Here is a 14,424-nt window from a genome sequence, read left to right as displayed (position 1 = left end):
TATACAGACAACACAGCACCCAACACCGGGTGTAATATACAGACAGCACAGCACCCAACAACCAACGCCGGGTGTAATATACAGACGCACTGCTCACACCGGGCACCTCACTACATACAGAGTATTATACACACCGGGCACCTCACTATAATACATAATATCATACACACCGGACACCTCACTATATACATAATATCATACACACCGGACACCTCACTATATACAGAGTATTATACACACCGGGCACCTCACTATAATACATAATATCATACACAGCGGACACCTCACTATATACATAATATCATACACACCGGACACCTCACTATATACATAATATCATACACACTGGACATCTCACTATATACAGGATATCATACACACCGGACACCTCACTATATACAGAGTATTATACACACCGGGCACCTCACTATATACATAATATCATACACACCGGGCACCTCACTATATACAGAGTATTATACACACCGGGCACCTCACTATAATACATAATATCATACACACCGGGCACCTCACTATATACAGAGTATTATACACACCGGGCACCTCACTATATACATAATATCATACACACCGGGCACCTCACTACATACAGAGTATTATACACACCGGGCACCTCACTATAATACATAATATCATACACACCGGGCACCTCACTATAATACATAATATCATACACACCGGGCACCTCACTATATACATAATATCATACACACCAGACATCTCACTATATACATAATATCATACACACCGGACACCTCACTATATACAGAGTATTATACACACCGGGCACCTCACTATAATACATAATATCATACACACCGGGCACCTCACTATATACAGAGTATTATACACACCGGGCACCTCACTATAATACATAATATCATACACACCGGGCACCTCACTATATACAGAGTATTATACACACCGGGCACCTCACTATATACATAATATCATACACACCGGGCACCTCACTACATACAGAGTATTATACACACCGGGCACCTCACTATAATACATAATATCATACACACCGGGCACCTCACTATAATACATAATATCATACACACCGGGCACCTCACTATATACATAATATCATACACACCGGGCACCTCACTATATACATAATATCATACACACCGGGCACCTCACTATATACAGAGTATTATACACACCGGGCACCTCACTATATACAGAGTATTATACACACCGGGCACCTCACTATATACATAATATCATACACACCGGGCACCTCACTACATACAGAGTATTATACACACCGGGCACCTCACTATAATACATAATATCATACACACCGGGCACCTCACTATAATACATAATATCATACACACCGGGCACCTCACTATATACATAATATCATACACACCGGGCACCTCACTATATACAGAGTATTATACACACCGGGCACCTCACTATATACATAATATCATACACACTGGGCACCTCACTATATACAGAGTATTATACACACCGGGCACCTCACTATATACATAATATCATACACACCGGGCACCTCACTATATACAGAGTATTATACACTCCACACACCGGGCATCTCACTATATACAGAGTATTATACACTCCACACACCGGGCATCTCACTATATACAGGATATCATACACACCAGGCATCTCACTATATACATAATATCATACACAGCGGGCACCTCACTATATACAGAGTATTATACACAGCGGACACCTCACTATATACAGGATATCATACACAGCGGGCACCTCACTATATACAGGATATCATACACAGCGGGCACCTCACTATATACAGGATATCATACACAGCGGACACCTCACTATATACAGAGTATTATACACACCGGGCACCTCACTATATACATAATATCATACACACCGGACACCTCACTATATACAGGATATCATACACACCGGACACCTCACTATATACAGAGTATTATACACACCGGGCACCTCACTATATACAGGATATCATACACTCCGGACATCTCACTGTATACATAAGATCATACACAGTGGGCACCTCACAGTATACAGGATATCATACACACCGGACATCTCACTGTATACAGGATATCATACACACCGGACATCTCACTGTATACATAAGATCATACACATCGGGCACTGCTCACTACATACATGATATCATACAGCACATTATATGTAGTATAATATAGAGCATACCACACACCAGTAACCAATCACTACATACATGATATACATACATTCTTATTTACAGTGTTGGGTAGTATATACCTTGTGATATACAGCTAAAGTTATATACAGTATAATATATAGAGCACTTATAGTGATAGACATGATAATATACGATCCTTATGGAGATATACATATCTTACAGCACATCATATATATTATGCTATACAGTACAGTTTATACACAGTATAATATACAACACTCAAAACATACAGTACACCTGGTGATATACATTATAATGTACTGCACTGAAGTTATATTCATGATCATATACAGCACCTTTAGACATATACATTATAATATGTAGTACTTGTAGTTATTTACATTCAGCTCTGAGGCCGCATTCACGTGACGTTTTAATTTTATTTTGAGATGCAATCTGAATGCTTCATTCATAATTACATGTTTTTCCATCATATTTACTATATATAATGGAAACACAATGTTACCTCAGCATGTGATAATGGGTGTAGCCTCTGGACTGCGTCTCATAATGCAATCAAATAGCACTGTATATTATATACATTCCTATACTCCGATCACAACTGCAAATCTGAGATGGTGTAATGGCCCTAAATTCCAGGTCATAAAGATCTATCATCCCATAAGGCAGTGATGGCGAAGCTTTTAGATCACAATCCGATCGCGTGCACCAAAATCCTGGGGCAAAACAGGGAAAATCAGTGCAAATCGGAAATATTCGGGTAACACGTCAGGAAAACGCGAATCGGGCCCTTAGTAAATGACCCCCATTGTATTACATTGTAGACATTCATTTTCTATGGACAGGAAACTGTTCAACATGAAGTGCAGAATCAGCCCCAGGCCCTGGAGCCAGCATATACAATTGATATTTGTAGTCTCTTTATATGGGGATGAGACACCTTTTAGTAGTGATGGCAAACCTTTTAGACATCGAGTGCCCAAACTACAACCGAAACCCACATAATTTTTGCAAAGTGGCTTTCGAAATTTAAGGAGTAGCTTATTACTCCCTGCTCTGTCACAGGTTTAAATTGTATAGGCACCTGAGGACCCCAATACAGTAGAAATAAGGAGAAGAAGTTTGTATTATCATTGTAGCTTCCTTCTTGGGTTCTGGGCTGCCTGGGACTGGAAGAGACCTTGAGTCCTGTCTGGCGAACTCTGCGTTGGGGTGATGGCGCAGGTGCTGATAGAGAGGGCTCTGAGTGCCACCTCTGGCACCCGTGCCACAGGTTCGCCACCAATGCCTTATGGGTTACAGAATATGACCAATACCAACAGTGATCAATGAACCTACAGCCCAGGGGTGTAACTTAAGGGGATACAGAGGGAGCGGTCAAAACTGGGCCAAAGAGGCTTAGGTGGCCCATAAAGTATTACTTTCCCATACGAGAAGACTAGTACAATAACCATACATTATCTTCGGGGGCCTGGCACAGGCTTTACAATGGTGCCCATCAGCTTCACGTTACACCAGACTGCTACAGGTTTATATAGCAGCACAGTTCCAACGTCATTTCAGTTTTTTTACTAGCAAAATAGTGACACCAAGTGTTTTTTTAAATTTTTCCGGCATTTATGATGGGATATTCAAAAACATCCATGAAGAAAGGTTAATGCCCATTCGTCCATATGGATGACTTGCAAGTGAACCAGCACTCCTGCCATTTGTTATCCGTTAAGTTGATGTGGATGGAAACTTTTAATAGTTGATCTATAAGGAAGTTACATCACATATGTGGCCGTGTACCTGAGGGTCCCCTTAAATTTCAAGCAGATCTTTCTCCTGAAAAGGATGTTCTATAACCACTAGGATAAGAAGTACAACTGGACGGTCGCTCTCTAATGCCCATAGGTGGTAGAGGAGTGTGGACACGGACATTTATGGGTGGTCCTCCATCTAATTTTATTGGCATATTTCAGCGATCTGAGTTTAATGCTTCTCCATGCTATCCCGCATCCAAGAGGAAGCCACTAGTAAACCATGTGAACTCAGCTATGTGCTCCCTTCTGGCCAGACTCTTATAATAGTCCCCATTCAGGGCGGCTGGAGGAATGTGTTGACAACTGCCACCTACAATGCGTCCTTTTCCTTTTAATGCACTCAAGTACAGACTAATATTCTGTTTGCCAAATGCATGTTTACTGACCAAGGAAAATATTCTCACTTTAAAGTAAAAGATCCTGTCCTGTGAGCTTTCCATGTTGGCAATTGGCCATTTTTTTTTTTGATATATAAACTTTCTATATATTTTGATATCTTAGCCTATTATTTTGTCATTATAAAACTAATATATATATATATATATATAAATATATATAAAACAATATATTTATGGATATATCGGTCTCATAAATTCTCATCAATAGACATTCAACCACAAGGTTGTTTACATCAATTATTGGTTTTATTTGTATTTAATAGGTTTAGTAATGTATTTAAGGGGTGTCTGCGCTGGGATTGTTTTGCACGCGATCTTTTTTTTGGCGCAGTTGTGCTGGCTTCCATGCGACACAAATTATGGGGCGTGCCGTCGGACGATCTGACTGATTGGGACTGAGCACAGGATTTAACCTTCAAATTGTGTCGCAATCCAATGCACTTGCATACACCACTTAACAGAAGGTGAACTCCGCCGGACCAGAGTGGGGAAATCGACACATGCAGGATATCGGGCGCACGATCTTAGTGAATCATAGCACAGTGCATTATCGTCGGGCAATGTACTTTCAGTGATCTCCAGCGGACGGGTAAGTAAATGTGCAAAGTTAAATCAATTGAGTGACAGGTTGAGCATGCACACATTCACTCCATTGACTGTCTATGGGACTACCGGATGTAGCAGAGCACTGTACTCCACTATCCCCTGAAAGAATCTGTCAACAGGTTTTACCCGGCTACTAGACCCCTCAGGTATGGTGTAAAATATCCTTTTTGAGACTTCCCTCATTTTTGTGAAATCTCCCTCATTTATTTTTTTTTTAAAAATCTCCTCCAAAGTCAGGAAAACTTTTCTCACTGCATTTTCAGATGAGATGAGTGAAGTTTAGTGGTTACAGGGGTAGTGTCACCTCAGAAGCTTCTATATTTTATTCTGTAGTACCAAAAACATGCTTTTTGTGTCATATTAAAGTTAGGAATCTTATATTTTAGATCACATCCGACTTGTGATTTTGTGAGCTCCAAAACCATAAACCTGATCATTCTTAAAGACGAGATTCTTATCTTTAATACGGCACAAAAAGCATGTTTCTAGGTGCTATTAACCTGAAGAGAGGTATTGACACTACCCCTGCAACTACAAAACTTGACTCATCTTGTTTGTGGCCAACTGGTGGAGCCTCGGGGCTTATCCTTTATTCATTTTGGAAATTTGGATCCCTATTCTTGTGATTGATTGTGGTCTGATTGCTACCTATCAGCATGTTAATCTCTATATTGTTGATAGGGGGTAACATTTAAAAGGTTTTTCAGAGAGTAGGGAAAAAATAGCTAGGGGGCCGGGTTGCAAAAAAAAAAAAAAAGAACTTGTACTTACCTCCTCAGTCCCTCACTGTTTGTTAGGAGGATCATCCATGCCCACCCATGCCATGTCCCAGCACCTTATGCAGTGCTGGGACAAGGAACGGGTTTGTGTGCCAGGCCGCCCGGAAGCTGTCTGAGCACACATTAGTATTTATTCCCTACTCTTGGACAACCCCTTTAAGTTGAGACAACTCTTATTTGTTACATCTATGTAATATTTATATAATCTGTCTTATATATGATATGAAATATGACCGTGGTATCAGAGACAGGATCTGTTTATGGATGTCACCAAAGGGGGTTCATCTTTTGGGACATTCCTCTAAGGCTTACCCTACGTGCTATGTATTATTCCCAGTTTTTCTTTTGGAAATTCCACAGTGTAGTTCAGTATTCTTAATGTGATTATGCAAAAGTAACGTAGACAACTTGTTTGTTATCTACACTGAAATGGTTGTGCCATGCAGAAAAAAATTAGTAATCATGTCACTTTTCTTGTCTCGGCTTTGTGGATTTTTGCATGCATTTTTTTCATGAAAGTCTGTAAGTAAGTGAAAACCTGCAAGAAATCGCCAACAAATTTTGCATTGATTTGGATTTCATCCAGAAATTATGTAAGGTGAGGTCGGGCATGTTAAATTTTAGAATTGTCTGGCAGTGGTTTGAGATTGTGAATTTGTTATCTTTATGTGTTTGACCCAATTACCACATGGTAACCTTTAAACTGACCATTTATTGTGAAAATCTACATTTTCACAGATATGGAAGGATTAGTGGCTGAATTATCTGAACTAGAAATGGCAGTTCTGTATCTTTATATTGTGCTCTAAATGATATGTTATGTTTAGTCGACCTGAAAATGCGGCAGAGAAGAATTTTCTTTCTCTTTTATTGCTACTCTGTGACAAATGTTCAGAATTTCATATCAATATTATCATGTCCATTTAATCGCTAAGTCAAGGCTATTAAAGATCAGAGGTCATCCCTCATAAACCCACTGTAATAACCTTATAATGGATGCAAGCACAAGAATAATTGCTGTGAGGTTTGGTATCTAAAAATGATAAATTAAAAATAGATTATCTCGCTGTCACAGCTTTGGTGAGCGAAATGACTGCGTTCCCTGGATGAGACCCAGAATACTCACTATAGTGAAATATAGCATCTATAACGTGGACTTTACAGCCCATAATCTGCTTTTATAATAAAAAAAGGTCATGTACATTATAGTCTGATTAATACCTTATATTATATATTTATATCAAGATACTAAGAACCACTTGTATGATTCTAAGAGGTAGTTTTGTCCTTCATATGGTGTCCTTCAACTTTCTATGTAAACTTTATTCAAATTTATTATTTTGTTCATCCAATGGGTACACTGATTGGTGATGAATGATCCTAAGCGGGGGTCATATTCATCTTTTTCCTTCTTAAAACAAATCAACCACATGGATTTAGTGGTTTTAAACCAAGCATGATTGCACACTGAAGTGAGCCCCCTGAGATGGAATCTGTTCTTCATTTAATGGTTTATAGCTTATTTTTTTGTGTAAAGGGACTTTTAAAAGTATGCATATGAGCCTCAGGGGCACCTGTTTATGTTACAGAAGCCCCTACGGCTCCATCGGCTGTTACTTTCTCTCTGACAGGGTAAGGGAGGGACAAGGCAGGCATAAACGCCAAAGGAAGGCGTGAATAATTAGCAGCCGACTCAGCCAGAAGGGGTTTCTGTGGTGTACACAGGAGCCCCTGAGGCTCATTTGCATATTTTAAAAGTCTTTTTTTTTTTTAATGAAAAATAAGATATTAAAAGCTAAATGAAGACCACATCCTGCAAATGAGGGCATATGCCAGTGTTTAAGTAGTGTGTTTGGGTTCAAACCACTAAATTCATGTGGTTGATTTCCTTTAAAAAACAACAGGGAACAGTGGTCATTTTTAAAAATAATGGTGGGTTCCCCGAAGGGCAGTTTCACAAAATACAATACCTTTTATGGGATCAGTGCTCACAGCATTTTTTTTTTGTAAAAGACAGAGCATGATCTAGTAAGAACCGTTTTTCAGAAATCATTCATAGGGGGAGATTTATCTTGACGTTCCTCCCCCTTCTTTGGGCCCGCCGGATATGTGGCAAGGCATCAGCCCTGCCTTGGGTAGCATTGAGCTCTGTCCTGGCTATAGCTTGTGCACTTCACCTACCACATCCCACTCCATATCCACATAGCATGGAGGTGGTGTAGGAGGCCAAAAATCCTTATCCATGAGCTGAGAATTGTAAGTTTATCAAGACTTGTACGCCAGTTATTTTTTTTCAGTGGCCATTTTTTTGCAACTTTTTACAGGTACAGAAAAATAGGAATAGACAGCAGTCTTAGAAAGACACACTTGTACTGTGTTAAGACGCACTAGCGTCGAAACGCGTCGATCGTTGATTTTGCTGTTCCCGTATTGCACCCTAATTCGAATGAAATAAACACAGTACAAGTGTGGCTTTCTAAGAGTGCCGTCTATTCCTATGTTTCTGCATAGTCGGTTTCTGGAGTTGAAAACCTATAGGCATGCACCACCACACCAAGATACTGGTGTTAACGGGTGATTAGGTGAGCGAACCAGATTTTCTTTTCCTTTTACTGTTTTTACAGGTAACGTATAGACTTTGCAACAGGATGTGCTTATGATATGTAGGTTCCTGCTCTTATGAACATGTATGTGGCTATAAGGTGAAGGGAAGATGTTGCCCAAATGGCTGCTACTTTATGTCGGTAGGTTTTCTAACATACTGCCTCAGGGCGTTATGCTGTTCTTTATTCCGGCACATTTGCATTTAAACTACTCCAAGAAAAGACCTTACTATCAGACGTGGTACAATTCTATTACTGACAAGATGTGAGTAATATAATTGTACCACGTCTGAAGTAAGGTCTTTTCTTGGAGTAGTTTATAGACAAGCTGAGTGTCACTTGTGCTTACTAGCACTTCTTCAGCTCTCCCTTCCTTAGCCCCTATTATCTGCAGCCTGTCTTCACCTAATTACTTCACAGTTTTAGCTGGGAGAGGAATGTAGTGACAACATGTATGTGCTGGGAGGGGGAAGGGGCTCACAAGACTCTGGACTGCTGCAAACTATTTGGGCATTTCTTTTCAGGTTTCAAGTTCAGGTATAGGAACAGACTGCTTCATATGGAAATGTTCTGTAAATAATACATTACACTAACATCACAAGTCATATGAAGTGGTGCTGAAGACAGATTAGAGGGGTTTGTTATCAGTAAGTGTGAAGGGCCATCTAATCTACATGAATGGTCTCTGCCACTTGAATACACATTGCCAATGCCCTTCCCCCACAACCATCTTCACACTGAAAAATCTGTTAACTCTCTCTGTGGTCTTACTGGAGTGAAGAACATCACATATCTTCCAGGGGGAGTATTTGCTCTCTGATTGTGTTTTTGTGTTTGCATTTGTAGGACCAAACATTTGTTGATAGTTTTGGTTTTGTGTAGATGTGGCCCCAAAACCATACAGTAAAGTGCACCAATCTATCTATTTAAATAATACATTGAGATTTTAAATCAATACAAAAATTATGTTTCATGTGTTTTCCATGAAACATTTATAGACTGTAAGCTCTTGCGACCAGAAACCTGACTCCTATGTTTTAATTTGACCATGTTATTACCCCATGATCTGTAAAGAACTGCGGAATAACAGGGCGCTATAGAATATATACTTTATTTAGGGAGGGACTGTAAACTGCAGAATACACTTTAGCATCTTATACACTTCTGGGTCTAACATGCTCTGTTTTAGCGACTTATTAGGTGCAAGAATGGAACACTTCCAAGCCCAAAAATTGCACAAGTTGATCAAACATCTGGACTGCAAAGGTAAATATGGCACAATGCACTAAATCCTTGAGGCAGCTAACTTTGGTTTGCTGCTTGATTCTGCGCCTAAAAAGTCACAAACTACAAAAAGTTGCACAAACAAAAAGAAAAAGGTAGCAATAGGAGTGATACATGTCCCCCATTGAGTCCTATCCCAGGCTGCACAGTCTTTGATTCATGGACCAACCATGCTCATCTCTTTTAGCCCTTGGACTGATGAAAAATGTACATGGTCACTGGTTGTTCATTACTATCAATATCCATTAGAGAATCTTCATGGACTGTAATGGGGTGCAACATGACCACAATACATTTTAAAATATTCCCCTTCATCCACAAAGCTCTGTATAATGCTGTACCTCCCTACCTTTCTTCTTTAATCTCAGTCTTCGATCTGCAAGTAATGTTAGGTTAACCTCTACCCAATTCAAAACCTCTCACGCACGTCTTTAGGACTTCTCCCGAGCTGCACCAATTCTCTGGAATGACCCTCCCCTGACTATCAGACTAATACCCACCCTTCAAAGATTCAAACTTGCTGTATAAACACATCACATTCGTTAACTGCATGAAACGTAAACTCTCCCTTTACTGATCCATCCAATGTCCTCCTCCCGTCTGTTATCTGGCAAACACCAGATAGATACCAAGCTCCAGGCTACTCTTCAGTCCCATTGACCTTGGACTTCGTATATAAGATGGTGACTGATGGCTGGTTCAGTTTTATTTATTAAATCATTTTATTCTGTTCCCTTATAAAGAATGGCTGGACCATTATACAAGCTCTTATATGTCTTGTGTCACCCCCTTCATCCTCATAGAGTGCGAGTTCCTGTGAGCAGGGGCCTCACTCCTATTGTTCCATATCACTGTTTATACTGTAATTTATTATTTTATTTTATATGTTCCCTATGATTTGTAAAGAGCTATGGAATATGATGGCGCTATATAAATAAAGCTTATTTTTATAACATGGCAAAGCCAATAGTAATATTTTACTGTGGTTGGAACTGCAAATGCAAACTGTCTTTTTCCATTAGTCCATCATACTCTCTGAAACCTCCCATGAAAAACCATTTTGACCAATATATAAATGTAGTCTGAAGAAAATTGTTGACTTATAGGTAGGCGTAAATTCAGATCACATTAATGATCTGATAATCGAATAACATTACAAGAAATGAGTCTGTAGTTTTAACAGATCCCTTGTGTTTTGTATCATTTTTCCATCACTTTTTGATGTATTCATTTATTATCTGAAAATTGTCTGAAAAGCTTAATGTGAACTAACCCTGATCCACCGTCCTATGATCAATAATTGTGTTTCTGTAATTCAGAGACAACAGAGGGCAGTGTTGAGTTATGAGACTTGTAACAAGCAGCAAATCAGCTTGAGCGCAGCTGGGGAAGAAAGTCTGGCAATAATTCAGTGTACTTGCATCTGAATATTTATGATTATTATGCATTTATAGCCCAGTTACAAAATATTAATTTTCATAGCTACACTTGAAGATTACACAGCTTTTACAATGCAATTACGCTATCGCTCTTTGTGACACTGTGGGCACATTATTAAAAAAAAACCATCATTTTACAATCTTCTAACTGATTAACTCTATCCATGTTCTAGCAATAAGCTTCTGTGACCCCGAGCTATGTTAATATTTTCCTATTTTCCTTTATTGGTTCAACACATCTTCAGACTGTGTAATTTGGCAGATATTGCTAAAACAATGATCTTGTGGCCACATCACATTTCCTTAGTTTTGCCTGGGGACTGTCGGGAACACAGCAAAAGTGATCTACAGCTGGGATGTGCTGAAACACATGCAAGATGCATTAATGGATTTTAAAGAGAATAAATTCTCCCTTTTTACCGGAAACCATGTGCAAATCACCAAGACTTTCTTCTGCTCAAAGGAAGGTCATGTCGTAGACAAATATATATGTATACGCCAGGACCTAAGTAATCCTTCCAATAAATCTGTAATCTATTAACTTTTCACATGTTGCTGGTTAGTATAGTAAAGGAATTCAATATAACTGATCAGAAGGACATGGATATAACGGAAAGTTGGATGCAAAGAAAAGAAAGTGTGGAGAAGACAAAGAGTATGGAAAGGATAGGGGGAGGCATGGGTAACAGGGTGGAGGTGAAGGAGACTCAAGATATAGACAATGGAGAGGTAGAGACAGAGGGAAGGCGGGAGGGGATATGTAAAGCAAGGAGTGAAAGACAGCCAAGGAACAATAAACATGGGTTTTGAAGAAAAATACAGAAAGGAATACCATGCTAGATGGAGCAAGAAGACAAAGCAAAGATAATAAAACAAGGGAAGTGAAGGGGTTAACAAATGACAGCAGACATGAGCAATAGTAACAGGTGGAAACATAAAGCAATACTTACATGGTACTATATGATACTGGGAGTCAAGGAATCATTCCAGTCTTCAAGCTGTAAAACAATATCAGGGATATTCTTAAAACATTGAGAATTGTGCCCCAGATAGGATTGTAAGCTCCCTGGGTCAGCATGATAATTATTAGCTCTCACATGAGGAGCATCCGGGTTTAGAAGAATCACTGCCAGGGAGAGCTTGACAGATCATTAATAAATAATCACAATAATAGCAATTTGCTTAGGATTTGGATGTTGCATCTTCAGTTCAGATCCAAAGTGTTCTAAGCCTATTATTGCCTAAGGTAAGTTGCTAAACTGAACACAGCCTCCAGTCCTAAAACACTTTCAGCTTTCCCCATTAGCCAAGCACTCAGGGAAGCTTTACAGTGCGAATACTCAGTCAATAATGTCTTTTCAAGGTGAAGTAATGTAATGTCAATTACTACAAGGACCAGATGCTTTTTGGCCTTTTGTGATCTTTACTTGTCCCAGTACCATTGCAGGCATAACCTCAATACAGTCTGTCAAATAATATGAGCCAGTTCCAATTTCAGTCTAACATTTGATCACTTTTGACCAAGTTTACTTTAGAGGTTGTTTATAGTATTTTCAATATAATAACATCAATTATAAACAGAATGTGATACATCTAATCTCAACAAACGTATGCCAAATACACTATGTAAAGGGAATCGGTCTGTATTCTACTCCAGGGTTTAACTCTAAAAACTCAAAATAGCAAGCCCAGTGTAATAACACTGAGGAAACCTGTACTTATTATTGAATATTTGTATACTCAATATTTGAACATGGCATGTCTATGTGCCAAGCTGAATAAATGGGCATTTTCAAGGAATTTTTTTTTTATTTAAAGCAAACAGTAAAAACCTGTATTGGATGACTGACAGTTCTGAGATTTCCATTTATTTATGTGCAATGGCAAGTGTATAAAATGAAGAAGGAAAAATACGTGTGCTATTCCCACCTCCTAAGACACCATAATAATCTGCATCTGGACAAACAAGCAAAGTATAAAGTAGCAGCATTCAAAGCACTTACCAGGCAGGTGACAGAAGAGGGCTTTATGTGTGATGCCCAGCTGTAGAAGGGTGCTGAGACATAGCAGAGACAAGTCAGCTAGCTGCTGCCTTCATCTGGGACTTGGAAGTGCTTGCATTGCTTTGCCTTGCCTTGCTCTCTTCTTCTTTGTGTGTGTGTGTGTTTTATTTCTCAGCTGTAAGAGGAAAATGAAGGGTCTTGTCACTGCAAACTGTGACACTTAGCAGCATGAAGTAAGGACTGTCTGGTGTGGCATTCTGGCATGGGTGGCACAAAAAAAAAAAACAGACAGAAGCCAGTGATGTCTGTAACACTTACCCCCTGTATCATTCCCAGACAGACAAAGGATTTACCATGCTTGGAAGCAGAATACATTCTCAACTATTGTTTTGAAAGCAGATTACATTTACAAATCATGTAAGTCCCTGTAGTCGTGAACTGTTACTTAGCATTTACACAAGGCACAGCAGCTCATTACTACACATATAGTAAATGCCAATCATAGGAAAAGTCAGCCTAATGTAAATGTACTATCACTAGACCATGTTCAGTAACACTTTATACATTATCTATGAACACAGTACATGATGCCAGTGTATAGCTTTCATGTCGAAGAAGCTTAGTTTATGAATATCTTCATATTTAAGTAGGAAATAAAGGATTCATGGAATGATTTGGTTTTAAACTTTAATCTTTAAAGTGACAGTGTAGAATAAAAATGAAAACAAGTCAGATGAAGCGCCGTGCGCGCGAAACAGCTGTCATGTGTTTGGTTGTCTCGTGAGTCTACTCGTGTCCTCCCTAACCCCTGCCAACCACCTGTATTTTAGAAGTTTTGTGAGTATGTATCAATAAAGACAAAAATTTTAAAGGAAGAAGATTGGTGAGTGCCGTTTTCACTGCTTTTTGACACTATTATTGGGACTTAAATATACAATTTATTGGAATCAGAGCACCACCCCACCCCACTTGTCAGATCTGTGCCACTAAAGAAAAAAAGAAAAAAAGAAGAAACTAAAAAAGTATATCTTCACACTCAAATATGACCTTGGAATAGTGCCACCCTACTTCTATATCTACTAAAAATGAAAAGGAGTTCATTGATTTATTCATAAGGCTGATGCATCAAGTAGTAATTATATCATTAAAATTTATATTCAAATATTAAGACATATGTCCATCCAGTTCTGTCTATTATCCTGTAAGGTTGATCCAGAGGAAGGTAAAAAGAAACATGAAATGGAACCTAATTTTAGAAGAACAATCCTTTCTGATTGCAAATTTTGTATATCTGAATAAGTGTATTGTGTATT

General features: G+C 38.9%; 1 protein-coding gene across 2 annotated transcripts in view; it reads right to left on the bottom strand.

The window, feature by feature from the left end:
* Positions 1-13,389, bottom strand: part of RGMB (repulsive guidance molecule BMP co-receptor b) — a 45,036-nt gene extending 31,647 nt beyond the window's left edge. Inside the window, exons 1-2 of one of the 2 annotated variants that reach the window (XM_072139985.1) lie at positions 13,112-13,389; positions 12,059-12,106 (exon numbers count right to left, since the gene is read on the bottom strand). In XM_072139985.1, coding sequence (XP_071996086.1) covers positions 12,059-12,060 — 2 coding nt within the window. In that variant the 5' untranslated portion in view covers positions 12,061-12,106; positions 13,112-13,389. The remainder of the gene's footprint in view (positions 1-12,058; positions 12,107-13,111) is intronic. The other variant, XM_072139994.1, reaches the window with a different exon arrangement.
* Between the last annotated feature and the right edge of the window lie 1,035 nt (positions 13,390-14,424).

This window comes from Engystomops pustulosus, chromosome 1, assembly GCF_040894005.1.
Source record: "Engystomops pustulosus chromosome 1, aEngPut4.maternal, whole genome shotgun sequence".
Classification (NCBI taxonomy): domain Eukaryota; kingdom Metazoa; phylum Chordata; class Amphibia; order Anura; family Leptodactylidae; genus Engystomops; species Engystomops pustulosus.
This window is presented reverse-complemented; position numbering and strand designations above follow the sequence as displayed.